Source organism: Lepisosteus oculatus, chromosome 4 (genome assembly GCF_040954835.1).
Source record: "Lepisosteus oculatus isolate fLepOcu1 chromosome 4, fLepOcu1.hap2, whole genome shotgun sequence".
Classification (NCBI taxonomy): domain Eukaryota; kingdom Metazoa; phylum Chordata; class Actinopteri; order Semionotiformes; family Lepisosteidae; genus Lepisosteus; species Lepisosteus oculatus.
This window is the reverse complement of record NC_090699.1, coordinates 5587540-5607932: the sequence shown is the minus strand read 5'-3', so window position 1 is coordinate 5607932 and position 20393 is coordinate 5587540. Positions and strand designations below refer to the sequence as shown.

At 44.7% G+C, this 20393-nt stretch overlaps 2 protein-coding genes across 2 annotated transcripts in view; both read right to left on the bottom strand.

Annotated features, from left to right (window-relative positions):
- Positions 1 to 6266, bottom strand: part of LOC102697987 (transmembrane protease serine 9-like) — a 60062-nt gene extending 53796 nt beyond the window's left edge. The window contains exon 1 of the mRNA XM_069187951.1: positions 6143 to 6266. Within this exon, the coding sequence (XP_069044052.1) occupies positions 6143 to 6197 (55 nt within the window). The 5' untranslated portion in view covers positions 6198 to 6266. The remainder of the gene's footprint in view (positions 1 to 6142) is intronic.
- A 1855-nt stretch (positions 6267 to 8121) lies between these two features.
- LOC138238094 (serine protease 27-like) lies at positions 8122 to 17562 on the bottom strand. Its single transcript, XM_069187975.1, has 5 exons — positions 17321 to 17562; positions 11319 to 11493; positions 10429 to 10700; positions 9599 to 9744; positions 8122 to 8743 (listed from the first exon to the last, which is right to left on the bottom strand). The coding sequence occupies exons 1-5, from the start codon at positions 17376 to 17378 to the stop codon at positions 8588 to 8590; spliced, it is 807 nt and encodes a 268-aa protein (XP_069044076.1). The 5' UTR covers positions 17379 to 17562; the 3' UTR covers positions 8122 to 8587.
- Positions 17563 to 20393: the final 2831 nt, after the last annotated feature.

Sequence of the window (20393 nt, the reverse complement as noted above, 5' to 3'; positions counted from 1 at the left end):
TTATTATTACAGTTCATGAGGAATCTGAAGTAGGAGTGGACCAGGACTTTTCCTCAGTGTGTGGTGTGAGGAGAAGGAAGGAAGGTTTTTATAAGTGTTCTCACAAGAGTACTCTTAAGAAGACACAAGAAGAGAGACACAAGGCTTTGCAGTAGAGCAGGGCTCTGTTACGACCCCTGCCTCCCGGCAACGGAGGAGGCAGAAGTAGGCGTAGCCCCTATCCGTACTTCACCTATCAGTTTTCCCATTCACCACCACACCCCCGTCTCATCCTCCTTCAACACCTGTCCTTCCCTACCTCTTTGCTCAGTATTGGTTTTCCCTTTCGAGCTTCCTGGTTGCGCTACTTCTACTCTGTGTTCGTCTTGGCTTTCGGTTTGCGGTTTTTCCCTTGGACTTCGGCTTTTCGGATCTCGGCTTGGATTGGTTACTTTCGCTCTGTTTTGGATCACTGGCTACCCCTGGATTCTCGGATTGCTCTACGGACTACGACTTCGGATTACGCTTCGGCTTCGGTACTCGTTCCCTTTCGGATATCTGGCTTCCCCTGGACTCTCGGCTCGTTCCTACGATTACGGTTCGGATTACGACTTGGTTTTGTTCGCTCCTGCAAGTGGGTTCACTCACTGGTTCGGTCCCTATTACCGAACCCATAACAGAATATTTAGCCTTTTTACATGGACCCAGCGGAGCAAGAGGAGATTCGCTCGGCTTTGGATCAGCACGGATAAGCCTTAGTCCAGCTCCAGGCTTCTGTCCAACAGATCTCTGCGCACCTGTCGGCAATGCCGCCTATCGGCAATCGAGGAAGCATCGCTGGAGCTGCCGCTTCGGCTCCGCCTCCGCCAGCTCCTACACCTGCCCCTCGACCTCTTCCACTAACTCCACCTGACAGGTTTGACGGCAACCCTACAAAATGTCGGGGCTTCTTAGCACAGTGTGCGCTGGTTCTCAGGCTTCATCCAGAGACTTTTTTTTCTCCTCAGGACAAGATCGCCTTCATAGTTTCACGGCTAACCGGCCGCGCTTTGGAATGGGCAACTGCTCTGCTTGATCGCGGGGCTCCTGAAATTCAGGATTATGATCTTTTTTTAGGAAAATTTAAGGGGGTTTTTTGTCGTCCCATAGTTGGCCAAGACTCTGCCTTCCGCCTCTCCTCCATCCACCAAGGCTGCCGGTCTGTACATGATTATGCTATAGATTTTCGAGTAGCAGCAGCAGAGACCCACTGGGACGATGAGGTCCTTATTTTTCTTTTCCGTCAAGGACTCAGTGAAGAAATTAAGGACCATCTGGTAAATATGCCGCAATTGGGCAATACCTTGGAGGAAGTTATTTCACAGGTATTGCAATTAGAACTCAGAATTCGTCATAGGAGTGCTGAGAGATCTCGGTCCCCTATACTAGAGGCTCCTCGGCTATCACCTTTCAGATCTGCCGACTCAGAACAACCTATGGAAATAGCCCGCACCCGGGTAACCCCTAAAGAACGAGAGAGGCGCCAACGAGAGGGTCGCTGCCTGTACTGTGGGAAATTTGGACACTTTAAAGCGGCCTGCCCTGCTGCATACTCATCCTTGAGGCGCCGCCCACCTTCTCAGAATCCTAAGGTGAGTGAGAATACTCAATTCCCTCAGCTTTCCTCAGGATTTTTTATTTGTTCTACACTATTCTGGGGTAATGAAAGGAGACCTCTTCTTGCTTTTATAGACTCAGGGGCGGCGGGTAACTTTATAGACGCCACCGTCGCTCGAGCTTGGAAACTACCCTTGACCCTGGTGTCTACTCCTCTTCGTGTCCAGTCTATTGATGGCTCCCCTGTATCTCCAGGACTTATTAGGTGGCAAACGGAAATTATAAGCCTGCAGATAGGCGCCACCCATGCGGAAGACATCTGGTTTTATCTCCTTGAGACCCCAACACATCCTCTGGTGCTAGGCTTTCCTTGGCTACAGCAGCATGACCCACACATTTCTTGGTACCGTAAAGAGATTGTAGCTTGGGGACCCAGATGTATTAGAAAATGCTGTCGCCTACCAGTGAAGATTGCACTCATGGCGACGTCCCCTTCAGGGGTTCCTACCATACCCCCTCAATACTCTGATCTACAGGAAGCCTTTAATGAGCAGGAGGCCTTGGCCCTCCCCCCCCCCATCGACCTTACGATTGTGCAATTGACCTTTTGCCTGGTACTATCCCTCCCAAAGGTCGTATTTTTCCACTCTCCAATTCTGAGTCTGAGGCCCTGAAAGTCTATATACGAGACTCTCTGAAGGCTGGGCTTATACGTCCATCCACTTCACCAGCATGTGCCAGTTTTTTTTTTGTGGAAAAGAAGGATGGTGGGCTCCATCCCTGCATCGACTTTCGTGGCCTCAATGAGATCACCATCAAGAATCGGTACCCTTTGCCTCTAATTCCAGCAGCACTTGAGTCTGTGCATGGAGCCAAGATCTTTACAAAACTGGATTTACGAGGGGCCTATTACCTAAGTCGCATTCGGGAAGGGGATGAATGGAAGATGGCATTTATGACAACCCATGGACATTACGAATATTTGGTCATGCCCTTTGGTTTGGTTAATGCTCCAGCAGTGTTTCAATCTTTTATTAATGACATCTTTCGTGATCTCCTACAAAGATTTGTCTTGGCTTATCTAGATGACATATTATTTTTTTCTGATTCCTTCCAGGATCATGTTCTCCATGTCAGAGAAGTACTCTCCCGGCTCATTAAGAATAAACTATATGTCAAATTAGAGAAGTGTACCTTCCATGCTTCGAGGATTCACTTTTTAGGGTACGTCATCTCGCCGGAGGGGGTGGAAATGGATTCGAGTAAAGTCTCGGCGAACACATTCAACGATTTCTTGGCTTTGCTAACTTTTACAGGAAGTTTATTCAAAACTTCAGCTCGGTGGTCACTCCCATAGCCTCTTTGACCCGTAAAGGACCTAAACAAGGCAAATGGACCCCTCAAGCCGAAGAAGCATTTCAGCATCTGAAACACCTGTTCACAACAGCCCCCATCCTAAAACACCCTGATCCAACTTTGCCCTTTGTGGTCGAAGTGGATGCTTCTGGCCATGGTGTGGGTGCTGTTCTCTCCCAACGTCATGGAGAAAAACAGATTCTTCATCCCTGTGCCTTCTTCTCTAAGAAGTTATCCCCTGCCCAAATGAACTACGACGTCGGTAACCGTGAGCTCTTGGCCATTAAGCTGGCATTGGAGGAATGGAGGCACTGGTTAGAGGGTGCTCATCACCCTTTTTTAATTTACACTGATCATAAAAACCTGGAGTATCTGCAGTCGGCCAAACGTCTTTGTCCTCGCCAGGCTAGGTGGTCCCTTTTTTTTCCAGATTTAATTTCTTGTTCACCTACACTCCAGGTTCCAAGAACATCAAGGCAGACGCCCTTTCACGGATCCACGACCCCCCTGAGGCCGAATTGATTCCAGAACCCATCATCCCGTCTGGTAAGTTCCTGGCAGCGGTAAGATGGGACATTGAGGTAATTGTCCGACGAGCCTTGGTAGGGCAGACGGTACCTCCTCAGTGCCCTCAGGACAAGTTATTTGTCTCTAATTCATCTGAAGGTTGGCACCTGTTTACAGTATAATGTCCCCATCACTATACTGGGGCATTAGGATCCACGTGGACCACAGGGTGAGCACCCCCTGCTGGCCCCACTAACACCTCTCCCAGCAGCAACCTTTAGATCTTCCCAGGAGGTCTCCCAGGTTTCCCAGGAGGTACAACTGGCTTTCATCGCTGGAGTGGGTCTGTACAGAGCCCCACAGAGAAAGCAAGAACATCCAGAAATAAAGCACTGCAGGAGCTTTCACATGTTCACATGCTCCGATTCTTAGCAAAGGAAAAACCCAGCTGTCTGTACACCCATAATGGAAATACATGCTAGAAATTGCCCCCCAGGATGCCCTGAGCTTGACAATACATTTCAGATAAGACTGAGAAGTGGGTAGAGATTTGGGTCAAATGAAGTCAAATTTAAGGTTCTACATGATAGTGGGAGAAAGGATGTGTTCACACCAGTATAAATGGAATTAGAGCCCTACGAAAGACAAATCGCCTTTGTAGGAGACTTATTGTTCTCGGCAGAATATAGAAAAGAGTACAGGATTTCAGACCTGTTGAGAGAGAGCTCCTGAAAATAGGTGTACACTCTCCAGGAGGAACCGAATTAGAGCCGGTCCAACAGGAAAATGACCTAGAAGTCGCAAGCACACAGCTGTGACTCCTGCGTCGCAGATAAAGTCCTGATGGGTGATCATGAATATAGGAAACAATTGAGCTATTATTATTTCAGAACTTCCTGGGTTGTGCTGGGTTTTAGAACGGAATCTCTTGATGTTGTTGGAAACATTACTGACAGCCCTAGACCTGTGGATACGGGACTAGAGAGTGATCCAGCAGGTTTTCTTATAGCTCTGGCAGTCATGCTGTCTGCAGTTCATTCCTGTTAATAATATAATAATAGAAATAATAATAATAATAGAAATGAAAGAAATTACCGCAGACGTTACGGACGAGCAGGTTTTTAGAGTTTTGTATGGAGGATGGAATGATAGCAGCTAAATCAATCCAGCAGCATCTTTGAACTCATGTTTTGCTGAAGTCACAAGAACCTGGTTTCGGATTCTTGTAGAAACCCCCCACCCCCAGTCTGGAAACAAGCCCAGCTGCTAGGATTTCGCTTGCCATGGTGTACCATGGAACTGAACTTTAGTTGTACCTCCTTTTTTCCAGGGGCTGTGGGGGAAGTAGTTTAGGTTAGTTTAGTTAGTAAGTTTAGTTAATTAGGTTTAATTAGCTGTTCTTTGGCAGCTGTGCTGTTCACTAAAGCTTCCATTCTGCCTCCGCGTTCTGAAGTTGATATTATGCAGTGCAACAGTGTCTGAGTTCAGTTCTGAAGCCCCCCGCAGGAACTCGGTGTCGGTCCATTCGGGCGCAGCTCGGATATTCGGGATGTCAGTGTTGTGGATAGCTCAGAAACCTGGTTTCCTAAACATTTCGAATCCAGATCTCCGTTTTGATCCTGTCACTTTCTGTCCCATCAGTGGCGGTGCCCTCAGTTTCGGTGCCTCTTCCCTGTGTCTGTGTGGGTTTTTTGCCCCGGAGCTCCTGTTTGCTGTGTGCTCAGCCCGTTCTAAGGAAGCTCTGCCTGGGTTAAGCGGTGAATGGGCAGCACCCAATTGTCCCCAATGTGTGTGTGTCCTGCAAGGACTGGCATCCCAACCAGGGTAGAATGCTACCTTGCACCCTGTGCCTGGCAGGTTAGGGTCCTGCACACGTTTTAACATTTAATTATTTCCCAGAAATGAATGGATGGGCTTTCCAGGGGTGCCCAATGATAATGTTAATCAGTCTGAGATGTCAATACTTTCTGTTAGGTCACAACTGGATGGAGGGTCTCTTCCTTATTTCCTCAGCCAAGGAGATCCAGCAGGGATCGTACAGAAACCCCTTCACAGTCAGAAACAGTTATTTCTATTGGGCTCAGTTGGATTCCTGCAGTGCCTTTAGATATCTCTCTGAACATCACTAGAGACCCGGTAGAGACGCAGTGCAGACTCGATACAGCCCCAGTATAGACCCAGTGCAGACTCAGTACAGACCCAGTGCAGACTCAGTACAAAATCGATACAGCCAAAATACAGACCCAGTGCAGACTCGGTACAGAACTGTACAGTCACAGTATAGACCCAGTGCAGACTCAGTACAGCCCCAGCACAGACCCAGTTCAGAGTCAATACAGCTAAAGTACAGACCCAGCACAGACCCAGTTCAGACTCAATACAGCTAAAGTATAAGTATAGACCCAGTGCAGACTCGGTACAGACCACATACAGTCCCAGTATGGCACCAGTACAGTACACTAGCTCATGCCTTTGTTTTCCAGATGCTTTAATTAAACTATATCAACAGTGTGTCCTGGATTCTGATTCTTTTAAATTGTATTTTAATAAACCTGAAAATAATTCAAATATTGGCCTCTATTCTTGCTAGAAAATCAGATCTAAAATAGAAACTCTGAACACACAAATAGACAGTGACATAGATAGATTAACATAGACCGATATGCACAAGGGTTACACACATACTGTTAGGACAATAGCTTACCTGTTGCTAACAGCAGCAAAGCCAGGAGAGAGAACAGGTTGCCTTGCAGTGCCATGGTTCACAGTCTGACTTGCTTCAGGTATCACAGTGTTTGTACCCTGTCCCCCCACCTCCTGCTTTAATGAGGAACAGAAGTACACCTGTCTGTCACATACCTTCTCTTTCTCCCTCCCTCTTCTCACCCTCCCCTTCACTCCAGCTTTGCCTCGCCTTCCCTCTGTCATCATTCCTCAGGCTGTTAGCAGTTTCAGTGGATTCTAGTGATCTCTCACCCACTCGGTTTGTTTAACTTTTAAAAACAGAGAATCCTTATAAAAACAGAGAATCCTTTCTTAATGAGCACCCTACAGGACAGGAGGCACAGTGAGAGAGGGGAGATATCAGAAAATGTGTCATGAACACACAACAAAACAGGAGACAGTGAGAGAGAGGAGATCACAGAAAATCCTTCAGTATTAAACACACACAACAGGACAGGAGACAGTGAGAGAGAAGCAGTAGTGAAGATGTAATAGAACTGCCCTTAACCCCATTGCTGCCTTGACTCTACAGTAAGAATAGTTAGAAGAGAAACATTGACACATCATTCACAACACCTGAGCTTATCAATGCTCTTTGATGAGAGATTGTAAATGTCCCAAATTACAGGGTAAATAAATACACTTACAGTAAGTTAAAAAAACAACAACTTTTGGAGCAATTTAACCAAAGGCTTGCCTTACAAGAGCTTCGGATAGGAAAGAAAATTTTCAGATGGATGGACCAAAAATAAACACATACTGTACAACAAAGGAGTGTCCAGGAACCCATTTCCCAATATAAAACCCTCAATGTTAGGTTCAGGAAGTAACTCTCAAGCAGGTAGACCTGTCACCCTAATTCCTTTAACACATATTTTGCTTAACAGGTTAGAGTCAGACACCAGTGACTCAGCAGATACCAATCTTCCCCTTTCTCTACAAACATCTGACACATAAAAACTAGTCTGTTTACCTTTAGCATGGATACCAAATTGGCAAATGTTGCGACATGTAGAGACACAAACGAGCACATTATCTGTAGATGGTTCTGTACTTGAGCTTCAATCAAAATTGAAAAACCTTGGGGTTATATTCGATTCTGGCTTAACATTCGACCCACATATGCAGCATACTGTCAAAACATCTTTTTTCACCTCAGAAATATTGCTAGACTACGCCCTATGCTATCACTAACTGTGGCTGAAAAGCTGATCAACGCATTTATGTTCTCTCGAATTGACTGCTGTAATGCTCTACTCTCTGGGGTTTCTAAATCTACTCTGAACAAACTGCGGTATGTCCAAAACTCAGCAGCCAGAATCCGGTCAAATTCTGTGTGGACTTTAAAATCCTCATGCTCACCTATAAGGCTCTGCATGGCTTGGCACCTCAGTACCTGTCTGAACTTTTATCGCCCTACTCCCCACCTCGCAACCTTCGCTCTTCTAATTCTGCCCTCCTTACTGTCCCCCAAGCCAGTCTACATTGTATGGGTGACAGGGCCTTCTCCTGTTATGCCCCCAAGGTCTGGAACTCTCTCCCCAAGGATATCAGAGAGTCACCTTCTCTAAACTCCTTCAATTCCAGACTCAAAACCCTCTTCTTTAGAAGAGCCTTTACTTAACTGGTTCCATTCTTCACCCCTCTGCTTTTCTTAGTACCACCATCCACGGTCTCCTCTGTGTGTTGTAACTGTGTTTTGTCTTGTGTATTCTTTTTATTTATTGTTCTTGTCATCCTGTAAAGCGCTTTGAGAAGCCACCTTTAAAGGCGCTATATAAAATAGTTCATTATTATTATTACATGGACGCTGAGACATATGAACCAAAATATTGATGCACGCAGACATTCAGACTGACACATGAGGGCGCTACCACGCTGCAGTGCGGTTGGGTGGAGCTACAGCGTTTTGTCAATTTTCTATACAGCGATGGAGAGACAACAGCCCCAGACCAGGGGTTTCAGTGCTTGCAATTTTATTGAGCTCAATGGTCAACTGAATAAGAGTACAACTGATCTCTCACAGCAGCAGGCAAAAGCACGTCTAGCTAGCGATTCCATCTCTTCATCTGTTGTGGATACAAATATTAGTTATTTCTTGATGTATCACAATGCTTGTGACACAGAACCGACTCCCCAATTTCAAATCCATTTTTTTCAACAAAATGGACGGCCATGCCCAGCTGTTTTGTCCTGAAATGACAAGATCTAACATTTATTGTTAAATCCATAATTCATAGCTATGGTACACACTGTGTTATCTTTATTGTATCTCCCAGTCTTATCTTTTGGCATATTCTCACATGCAATTATCTTGTGCAGACGGGCAATCTAATCAGATGGAATCAGATTCTGCAGTTGCAGCAGCAGCAGCCAGTTGCCAGTTGCACCAGAAGGCGCTCTCCCCTGGATCCCGTAGAACTCCTCAGACTCCACTGTGTTTCTTTATCCAATCCGTGAAGCTGGTGACCCGGGTGTAGACTCCTGGGGAGTTGAGGCTACCACAACCTCTTCCAAAGCTCACAATCCCAGCCTGGATCCAGCTGTCCCCCTTACACACCAGAGGTCCCCCAGAATCACCCTGGAGTGAAATGGGGAATGAAGAAGGAATAGTTTCACACGGTGACAATACAGGGCTGTGCTTAGTGTAAATATTTGCAAATCAAAGTGGTGCAACTCCATCATGACGTGAGTAATTTTGCACATAACTGTCTGTTGCTCAACGGTAATGACATGCTCACAGTATGCATTTTCCGCAAATCTTTCAAGGCTCATTTTGGAAGAACGTAATAATAATAATAATTATAATAATAATAATAATAATAATAATAATAATAATATCCTTACACTTATATAACTCTTTTCTGGACGCTCAGAGCTCTTTACAGGTAATGAGGATCCCCTCCACCCCCACCAGTGTGTCCCCCCACCTGGATGAAGCTCCAGTCTGCTCACACACAGCAGCTCTCAGTGGGGAGGAGAGCAGAGTGATGAAGCCAGTTCAGAGATGGGGGTTATTAGGAGGCCATGATGGGTAACAATATACCGGGGCATTAGGACCCCCACAGCGCCCCCTACTGGCCCCACTAACACCTCTTCCAGCAGCAGCCTCAGCTTTCCCAGGAGTCTCCCATCCAGGTACTGACCAGGCTCACACTGCGGAGCTCCAGTGGGGTGTCAGTTGTAAGTTGTAGGGTGATATTGCTCCTGGAGAAACTGCTGGTTATAAACTAACTTACTAAAATCGAATTGGATGATTAGTGGCCGTAGATCACACACAGATTGCTGTTTTATAGATGTGAAAGCGTGATCACTTTTGATTTGTAAAGTTATTATTCTAAAATACTTTTCCAAATGTATCCACCATGTATGAGTTGTCTTGAATTTTTGCACCAACTGGTCTAGTTTCTGTCTGCACTGCGGATGGTGAACTCACCAGGCAGGTGTCCTTCTGTCCATCTTCATACCCAGCGCACATCATGTCTTTCCTGATTATCTCACTGTTGTACATGGACTGACAGCGCCTGTTGTCTATGATGGCCAGTTGGACTTCCTGCAGAGTGCGAGGGGGTGCCAGTGGTACTGGAGTGACAAAAAGATAGTTACTATTTTCTGCAAATCTAAAGACAAGCAGAATGACATGCATTATTTATTACACTTTATTTCCAACACCTTCCCGGGTATAAAGCATTCATTTTCTTTATTTATTAAAAAAACATCATGAGTGGTTGTCCTCATGTTCAGACACCAGGCACAACCATCTCAGCTGATGAGCATGCCACAATAAATACCAAAATAAATATTATTAGCAGCACAGATTGTTAAAATAGTTGGCTATCCCTGCTAAAAATAAGGCAGCATACAAACCGTGAATCGTTTTTTCTACACCAAAGCACTTTCATCGGGTAGCATGTTATAGGGGATTACACAGTCTAACACAGTTTGTATTGTTTTTTAACTTAGTTTCTTCATGGCTTATTAGTCTATTGCACGTGCCACTCTCATTACACATGCCATTAAAAATCTCTTTGCATGCCAATAATGACACGTGTGCCATGTCAGCTGACCGCTGATCTAGAACAATATACACCATGATGTTGTTGAAGCTGATATGCTCCCTTCTTTCAAGTAAATGACTGGGTGAGATGTCTGAATGAGCTCACAGCAACCAGACAAGAGAGATGTGCAGAATGACCGGCTGTGGGCTGCAGTCTTAGTTCCTGAGTCCTAACGAGAAACACAGGAGCCCTGATCATCATTTCTTACCATTCCCTCTAGTCATCCCCCACCCAGTGGCCCAGCACTCTGTGTCCTCTGTGAAGACATTGTTGGACTTGGCGAGCTGGACAGGACTGATGTAAGGAGAGAGGGACACCTCGCTGTCCAGCTGCACCAGGGCGATGTCAAAGCCGTCTGTTGCTTTCTCGTACTGCTCGTGTAGGACGACCTTCTTAATGCTTTTCTTGACCTCGTGTTCGGAGTGTTGGTCCAGCTTGTACGCCCCCAGCCTCACAAAGGAATGCTTGAGCAAGAAGGAGCTGAAAGAGACAGTCTTATAATAATAATAATAATAAGAAGAAGAAGAAGAAGAAGAAGAAGAAGAAGAAGAAGAAGAAGAATGCTCAATTTATACATTGGTACTGTATTAAATATTATAATTAATAGAAATACAAGAATAATAAATATTATTATTCTGTGTACTTGGTCGCGGGATCAGGTAATCAGTATCCAGAGTAAATATTAACTATTGCAATGCCAATAATACTGCTTGGAGACACATTTTGACCAAAGACCTCTTTGGCTCTGTCATTTCCGGGACACGTTGAGACGGGGCAAGAGTTTTAATGTTTGATTTTAATCCAGACCATTGATCAAAACCAGATTAAACTGATATAGCTGCCTCTTTTCTTACACTGTCCTCTGATTGTTTTTTATTCAGAAGGATTAGTTTGGGAGAATCGCAGAAAAACGGCTAAATTGAACAGGCTAATTAGTGGAATGGACTGTTCTAATCAGATGGGACCCTGTCTGAGCACACCTGAACAGGCTGAGAACTTAATCGGTTTTGAACAATGAGTAGGAAAAGAATGAAAAGTGTTTTAACAGCAGTTCCCAGAGACGTGGCAAGGCAGATAGGGATTTCAGGACACACTCACGGTTTGAAGCAGTGCGCTGCAGTGAGAACCCACTGCTCACTAATCAAGGATCCACCACAGAATGTGGCCTGGTTGTGGTTCATCTGGATCTGGATATAGACCTGCCAGGGCCACGCTCCCTCCTCCGCATCCTGACCGCCCACAATAGAGCTCCTCGACAGAGGAGAGCTGGACACTGGAGAGACACAGAGGAGTTCATACAGAACAGGCTTGAGATGAGTCATCCAGGACCACTGTCCCTCCTTCACACCCTGACTGACCACTATAGAGCTCCTGGACAGAGGAGAGCTGGACACTAGAGAGACACAGAGGGGTTCATACAGAAAAGGCTTGAGATCAGTCATCCAGGACCACTGTCCCTCCTTCACACGCTGACTGACCACTATAGAGCTCCTTGGACAGAGGAGAGCTGGACACTGGAGAGAGACAGAGGGGTTCATACAGAACAGGCTTGAGATCAGTCATCCAGGACCACTGTCCCTCCTTCACACCCTGACTGACCACTATAGAACCCCTGGACAGAGAAGAGCTCAATTAATCTCATCAACCTCTCATCATCCTGACAAAATCTAGCAAACTATCTTAAGATTCATGGGGGCAGTTCTTATTGTACACTTTACTGTGCTGTAATCATGTTTTCCCCATTCTTTACTACACTTTACTGTGCTTTTACCATGAGCTCAGATCTCCTTTTTCACTCTTTGATCTCCTTTACTCCAATGAAACTGAGTAACTTCAGGTGGGAATCGGAAAAGGAGTGGTGTCTCTCATCCAGCTCTGACCTACTGAAGCTACAAGATGATGTGACAAGATCAGTACAGCTGTGGCTCTGAAACTCTTAATCGGCTTTGTTTCTTTGCATCATCTTCATGTGACTAAGAGCGCCACTAGTTTAACATGTGTAGATGTGTTGGCACACTTCCTCTCAGCTCTGTGATTTAGGTTTTGTTATGATTAAGTTTCGGTTTGATCAATAATGCAACAGTCGATAGATTTTTTGTCTGTGATTTCTCACAGTGCACTCAGCCTAAATCTGAGGGAAAACGAAGAACAGTTGTCATGGAATTTTATCGAAGAAGAGCCAGGAGAGGTATTCTCATTCACTCAGTAAGGTCTTTATTCATATTGCAATATGGGAAAAAGCCATCACCCGTCTGTGCAGAGAAGTGAAAGCTGATTCAAAAGCAAGCAGGGAGAGCCCTGGTTTTATATCTTTTTTAAGCTGATGCAACACTTCAAGGACAGGCAGTAATTTTCCATTCCTTATAGGTTTCTGCTTTAAGCAAAGAAGAGCGGTTATTCAAATAGTTTCTCATACTCCCTTCTTCAAGCAGCAGAGATAGACATTATTAAAACATCCCGTGCCCTTGACGAGCTGGGTGCTGTCACACTTTGTTCTAAGTATTTGGCTGCTTCTGCAGCACAGCTCTGTCCGTAAACAACATTTTTAGGATAAAACACCTTTTCTCAGTAACTTTCCATTTCATTCCCTCCTTTTTATCCTTAAATATGTTCGCACCACAGAGTCCTCATAGGGTTCACCTGGTGGGTCCCAGGGCTCCTCGGAGTCTGTTCTGAGCAGTACATATTGATGCGTACACATTTTCATTACCATAGATCGAAAACATTGGAATAATATAAGTCATACAACAGCACAACAGCAAAAACACTACAACAACAGGCGTGAATAGTTTCAAGAAAAACAGTCCCAATGACCCAAATAATGATTTTAACCATGAAAAGAAAGCAGGTGTATCTTTGATGCCTCTCTCCTTATTCACGCATTATTTCTTACAGCACAGGTAAATCCCTGTGGGCTGGAGCCCAGCATAATCTTAGGGGGTTTTTCAAGATAGGTCAACAACTGGGTAATAACTCTTAGAAAAATCTAGACATTGTTCCCCTGCCTCAGCTGTGCCGTTTTGCAGAACAATTCTAGCTGTAAAATTTCTCTTTGTTCCGTTCCTGCAAAACATCTTATTATGAACAAACAAACCACAATAATCATTTGCATCTAGGGGAATCACTCCCAAGGGTAACCTCCCTACAGCAGGTTGGGGCCCCGCTGTGCAAACCCAACACAAACTCTGATTGTCTCTGCTCGCATAGAAATGTGACAGAGCTAAAATGTATGTATGGCCATTCACCCCCTTATCATGGGTGTGCTCATCAATTCTCATTTTCAGTGATCTTTGCAGTCTGTACTTAATTCGTGTCCCGCCATCATCTCCTTCTGGGCCTCTATTCCGGGCCTGCGATGTTCCCGGCGGCACGGGACTGGTGTCATCTGCTTCAGAGCTTCTTGATCTGGCCAGTGGTGGTTCCCAAGTCAGGGAACAGTTTAGGGCGCTGTTCTTTGCAGTTTCATCTACCCCTGGCGTTCCTTCAGTCTGATGTCTAGTCGATCTTTCAGAGTTCTGTTCCTTCGTTCCACTGTTCCAGTAGAGTGAGGGTGATGGGTGCAACGAAGGTCCCATCTCACCCCGAACAACGCAGCCACAGCCTTACACACCTTCCCTGTGAAGTGTGTCCCTTGATCACAATACAAGAGGGAGGGCAGTGCCCACCGAGGGCTTATTGTATCTCTGTCATCAAGTGTTTGGTAGACACAGACACAGAGGCAGTGGCAGCAACCCACTGGGAAAGATTATAAGAGCCCAGGTTTTCCCTTACCAATTGTCAATTTGCCAGTGCATGAAAGGATCCTCAGGAGCAGGCCTTTTGAGCTGTAGTACCCGCACCTGAACTATAGTTGAGTTCCTTTGATAAGCGTCACATCGAGATACCACATAAGTGGCTACTGCTTCAAACCCGGTCCCCACCCAGGTTTGGGTAACCGGCACACCATTTGACTCATATATAACATAATGTTGCTTTATTAGCCCTATATAATTTCTTGCATTATGAATTCATCTTTTCACATACCCCAGCTTTTCTCCTTGGAGACACAGACAGGGAGAGAAGCTTGGGGTCAGAGCGCAGGGTCAGCCATTGTACAGCACCCCTGGAGCAGTTGGGGTTAAGGGTCTTACCGAGGGGCCCAACAGGGTAGGATTCCTCTGCCAGCCGCGGGATTTGAACCGGCAACCTTCCAGTCACAGGCGCAAATCCTTAGCCACGGAGCCTCACACCCGGGTGACTGACAGAGTGCATTTGTCGTACTTCAAAGGGCATTAGGCTATGAGGGCATGCAGTATATATAAATCACTACAATTTTCCATTTATCATATTTACAAGTTTCAATTAAATCTTTTAATTCGGTCTACTTGTTCTTCACCGGATTATTCACAGTTTATACACCCAGGCAGGTAGCCTGCACAACACATAAACATGGCCCCTTGGTCACTGCATCGAGGGGTCCTGAATAATAATCCACCAGACGATGCTTACCCTCATGCACCTGCGCCAGCACAGCAGCTCACAATCCATTTCTTTCACTCACATACATATTACATACAGATGACCTGTCTGAGAAGGAATTCACCCTGGCTTTATTATGCAGTTGGTTTTATACCCTTTTTTCCCTCTGAAGATCTAATACTTGGAGTGGCCTTATGGATTCCCTCATTAGGTGAAACAATCACAATATCACATAGCTCATACAGTAATTCCTTATAAATGCTGCAGGGCATCCTAGCCCAATAGGTCTGGGGTGTCCCCCACCCACATCAGTAGTTGAAACTGCACATCTTTTCCCTAGCATACTGTGACAGCTTGTATCTGCTTTAAACTGTATGCTGTTTTAGTCTAAAAACAGGACAGCTGTGCTCCTGTGTCCCCCAGTTACTGCACACTGTAAGATTATTTTACTTTTATTTAAATCCTGAGATTAACTTAGGAAGGCTACAAAGGGGCTGACTAGATTAAATTTAATTCTTCACGTTACAGCTTCTGACATGTTCTTTAAATGTGAAATCAAGCCTCTTTCCTACAATTCCTCCAAAATTAGTAAAATTAGTAATAAGCACCAGTTTATTAGTAGTTTTATCTTTGGGGTTTTGTCCCCCTTTTTCCCCATTTGGATATGCCCAATCAGAAGATTTATCCCAGTCCTCATTATTTTCTTATATCTCGGTATAATATTAATATAATATACACTATAATTGCGACAAACTGGCGGCTCCTTTTTCTCCTCCTTGGGAGTCTTTTTACCTCCCATTTGCAGCGCTCGCACTTCAGCATGCATGCTTCGTGAGTTATTAAATCAATTCTGTCCCCGCTCTCTGTAATATCAGGAAAGCATAGTGTCCATTCTTGGCAACATCAGGTTTTAACCCACTCAAGTAAATTTGTTTTATTACTGTGGAAGTATCTTCATTCACTTCCTTTTCACCGGCTAACCCCAAGTATACTATCCACAAAGCTAAAAACCTTTCTGTAGAATCTGAAACATCCTCACCTTCCTTCTGCTGACATGCTGTTACTTTTGTCCACTCAGTTTCGGTGGGTAATGCTCTTTCAAAAACCTCCACACTAATTCCCACCCTTCTCCCAGATTCTCTCTAAAGGCAGATAGAATTTCGTTTCATTCAGCCATTGCTTTTAGCTTTTCCGTCAGGAATTTTTGCGCTTATCCTATTCTGTTTTATCTATGATATTCTGTTGAATTCTCCAATATTCCTCTAAAATAAAGCCCTTATCTGTTTATTTTTATCCCAATGTTCATACACTTTTCTACATTCCTGTTCAGACTAAATTCCATCTGACAGTCCATATTTCTATTTAAGTTTCATTTTGCATTAATCTAATTTCTATTTTTTTTCCCTGACACCCAGTCAGACACCTCTCAGAGTCAAAAGGCTTTGGATCCGGACCTCTTTCTAATTTCGGTGGAGACCTTTTCTTTTTAGTACGCATGGCCAAGACTTTAGCTGCAGCTTGCTGTTCTTTAGTTTCAAGACTAGCCTTTTTTGAAGCTTCCCATCATTTCTGTGATTCCTCTTTCCCTGACGTAAGTTGTCCAATTCACTTTCTTGCCTTTCTTCTTCTTTTCTTCTAACTTTCCCCTGTCCATTCTGACCACATACAAAGATCCTTCATAGTTATGGGCCCCTAATTATCATACATAAATCATGTGCAAGTTCCCTTACACCTATTACCCTAGCTTCACAGTTCATGAACATAAAAATATTTTCTTCCGCCGGGACTCTAACCCAGACTATAATCTTTTATTTTCCTTCCTTACTGACGTCAGACAGCTGCCAATTCTCCAGACGTGTCTCTGGAAGGATAAACAGATTATCCCCCGAGGTTAGTCCAATTCACTAAAATTGTCCAGGCCAGGATTGAGTCTCAGCAGCCGTCCGCGCTCAGGTTTGTGATCCCATCCTCGTCACCAAAGATTGTCGTGGAATTTTATCGAAGAAGAGCCAGGAGAAGTATTCTCATGGACTCAGTAAGGTCTTTATTCATATTGCAATATGGGAAAAAGCCATCACCCGTCTGTGCAGAGAAGTGAAAGCTGATTCAAAAGCAAGCAGGGAGATCCCTGGTTTTATATCTTTTTTAAAGCTGATGCAACACTTCAAGGACAGGCGAAGCAGTAATTTTCCATTCCTTATAGGTTTCTGCTTTAAGCAAAGAGCAGTTATTCAAATAGCTTCTCATACTCCCTTCTTCAAGCAGCAGAGATAAACATTATTAAAACATCCCGTGCCCTTGACGAGCTGGGTGCTGTCACACTTTGTTCTAAGCATCCAGCTTCTTCTGCAGCACAGCTCTGTCCGTAAACAACATTTTTTGGGATAAAACACCTATTCTCAGTAACTTTCCATTACACAGTTTAAATGCGCAATCGACTGCTTGTTGTCTTCTTACCTTCTGTTGTGTCCAGGATCAGGCTGCACAATAGCAGCTGCAGTTCTCAGTCTTCATTGGTGTTGTATATATGTATAGACTGTCCACAAACTGCATATCATTGCATAGGCTACGTATGCTTATACGACAGTTCATCTGCACATTTATTTTACATTTAAATTTTCAATTTCTGATTCGTCTCTTACCTTCTTCCTTGTTCAGGATTAGGATCCCAAAAAACGCCAGCAGAAAAAACATCTTCATCTTCCCAGCCTCTCACTGGACACTTAGTGGACTGGCCCTGCTCACCTAATGTTGGAAACTGGACACAGAGGAGAGTCTCTTTTAAACAACCGAGCAGAGGCAGCAGAAATGCACATACACCTGCCTTCATATAGCTCACAGTGCTGTAGAGTCGCAGACCACCAACATACAGGGGGTTACAAACTGACTCAATAATTATGCACCAGAGATGTAATGTCCCGATTAAGGAACCATTTGACTTACTAGTCAGAGTAAATCAGATATCCGCTTTGATAAGCTTGCTACTTACTCTCAGTGAACTTGACTGCAATCTTGGGAGAGCTCAAATGTAATAGACTGATTTCTCATTTGTCACTTTTCACTGTTGTAAATTAATTTGCGCCGTCCGGATTTCAGGCCAAGACAGATTGTGCAAGAGATCATGTTACTCCTATCCTGGAGTCCTTGCACTGGCTTCCTAACAGGTTTCAAAATCCTCCTGCTTGCCTTTAAGGCTCTGCATGGTTTGGCACCTCAGTACCTGTTTGACTTATTGCCTTGTTGTCTTCCTGATTCTGGTCTCCTGTTTGTACTGCGATCTCCTCTACACTCTATGGGTAACAAGGCCTTCTCTTGCTGTACCCCAATGCCCTGGGATTCTATCCCAAATGCTTCCCTGAGCCATTTCACATCCAGACTCAAAACCGTTCTTCTTCAGAACGGCTTTCATTTAATTGGAAACCCTTGTTTTTAATTATACTAATTCTCTCCCCTCCTTGTAATTTTTTTTTTACTGTAAAGCTCCTTGAGAAGTTACTTTTAAAAGTGCTACATAAAATAAAGTTTGTTCATTATTATTAGTTTATTAATATTATTATTACACTGGGCCAATGAACCCCAGTCAAAGTGAAAGATTTTCACTGCTTTTTCATTAGAAAGACTGGAAAACCAGGGCTTTGAGACTTTTTCAGCTTGCCCCTCGCTGATTGTTACCAGAAGGCTCTCTGTATGCACGCAGTTTCTGTCACGACTATAGTCCCCCCTCCTTAAGGGTGCTCCAGCCCTTTCACTCAAGACTTCATTCTCTGCACCTGTTTCCCATTCCCTGCCCACCTTAAAAGCCAGGCGCTGACGCTCTTCCGGGCTCTGCATCTGATTTCCATATCGTGCGAGTCCGGGACCAGGAAGCGCCTGGTCCCGTTAAGGTTTTAACCCCTGTTCCTTGTCCCTGTCCGCCGGTTCCGACCCGGTCTTCGTGGTTTTAATTCCGAGTTCTGATGGATCTCCTGGTTTTGGACTTACCTTCGTGTTTTGGATACTCTATGGATTATTCTTTGGGATTGTTCGCCTCGGCCACACCTCCCCGTGCACCAGCGCACCTTGGACACGCCCCCCTGTCTTCAGCCCCGTTTTCCTGCATGACGTTTCCCCAGTGTTCCCCCACTTCGTCGGATTGTGTCGTCCGCATAGGGTCCGGAAAGAACTGTTCGTTACAGTTTCATTTTCGCAACACCTGTCTTGTCCAGTTATTAACCCAGCCTGAACAATTTTATTAGCAAAGTTTCTTCTCTGAGCTGGAGCTGTTGAGAGACTGGGATGGGAGAGGGTGCATGCAGGTATCACCTGTTACCTGTGTGTGTAGTTTAATTTACGTGAAGCAGAGAACAGTGTGTGTGTGCGTGCGTGCGTGCGTGTGTGTGTGTGTACGTGCATCCATTTCTAAGGGCATGTGTGTGTTTAAGCTTCTCAGGGGGTTTTGTGCAAACCAGAGATCTAATGAGCTGATTCATTAGCTGTATGACTGTGCTATGACTTCAACTTACCCTCAATGAAGTTGACTGAAATCTATTAATGTATAAGTGAAGTCTTCCAGTTCTTGTCCCCCAAAATAAGACTGTGAAGGGCTGAAAACACATTTCGGGATGATTTGTGTGAAAGTGACTTTGAAATCTTGGGTGCACCACAGTCAAATTCATGTCTTTAGCAGAGTAGAGGAGAAGGATTAGAGTAATAGGTTGTTTCTTTTTATTACAATATGGACTGCTTTGTAATGTAGTGTCTATATTGTGTGGTGTTGTCTGTTGTACCAGGTTGTCTGCTGTACTGTGCACGTCCTGAGAGATCATCATGAGTAAGACTTCCAATGTCCATGTGCATTCGTCAATAAACTCCTCTACTCTCTAGTCTCTACCAGGCAGTTGAGATCTGGGTATACAGTAATCCTGTTCCAGGAAGGAGAGCTCTGTCTCACCTAGCAGTCTGTGTGGGTCCTAATGCCCTAGTGCGGTGACACTATACTGTAAAAACTATAGTGTATAATCCCGTCCTGTGGATGAGAAATAAAACCGAGGTCCTGACTCTCCATGGTCATTAAAAATCCCAGGGCGTCTCTCGAAAAGAGTAGGGGTGTTAACCCGGTGTCCTGGCCAAATATCCCCCTGGTCTTTACCCATCATGGCCTCCTAATAACCCCCATCTCTGAACTGGCTATATCACTCTGCTCTCCTCCCCAATGAGAGCTGCTGTGTGTGAGCAGACTGGAGCATCATCTAGATGGGGGGACACACTGGTGGCGGTAGTGGGATTCCCAGTTCCCCATGTACCTCTTTACATTACCCCATTGTTGTAAAGAGCTCTGTGTGGAGTGTCCAGAAAAAGGAATTAATAATTATTTATTATTACAGTTCATTAGGAATCTGAAGTAGGAGTGGACCAGGACTTTTCCTCAGTGTGTGGTGTGAGGAGAAGGAAGGAAGGTTTTTATAAGTGTCCTCACAAGAGTACTCTAAAGAAGACACAAGAAGAGAGACACAAGACTTTGCAGTAGAGCAGGGCTCATCTTCGCTGGCTTCTCTAGGTCACTAGCTTCCACGAGGCTGACAAGATGCCTAAACAGTCACATGTCTGACACTGAGGAGGAAATTATGCCTGTAGAGTGATGGCAGTTGCCTGTTAGGGTACGAATATCAACAGTCACTCAGAGATTGGATTATACTAAATTAGACTAGCCAGGTGAGCCTGTCCAGACAATCTAAT

What these genes read in the sequence shown, in the direction of transcription:
- LOC138238094 (XM_069187975.1), bottom strand. Translation starts at nt 17,378, where the DNA reads ATGAAGATGTTTTTTCTGCTGGCGTTTTTTGGGATCCTAATCCTGAAC. An exon ending in AATCCTGAACAAGGAAGAAG is followed by an intron (nt 11,494 to 17,320) that starts GTAAGAGACGAA and finishes GTGTCTCTCCAG; the next exon opens with TGTCCAGCTCTCCTCTGTCG. An exon ending in GGGGATGACTAGAGGGAATG is followed by an intron (nt 9,745 to 10,428) that starts GTAAGAAATGAT and finishes TTGTCACTCCAG; the next exon opens with TACCACTGGCACCCCCTCGC.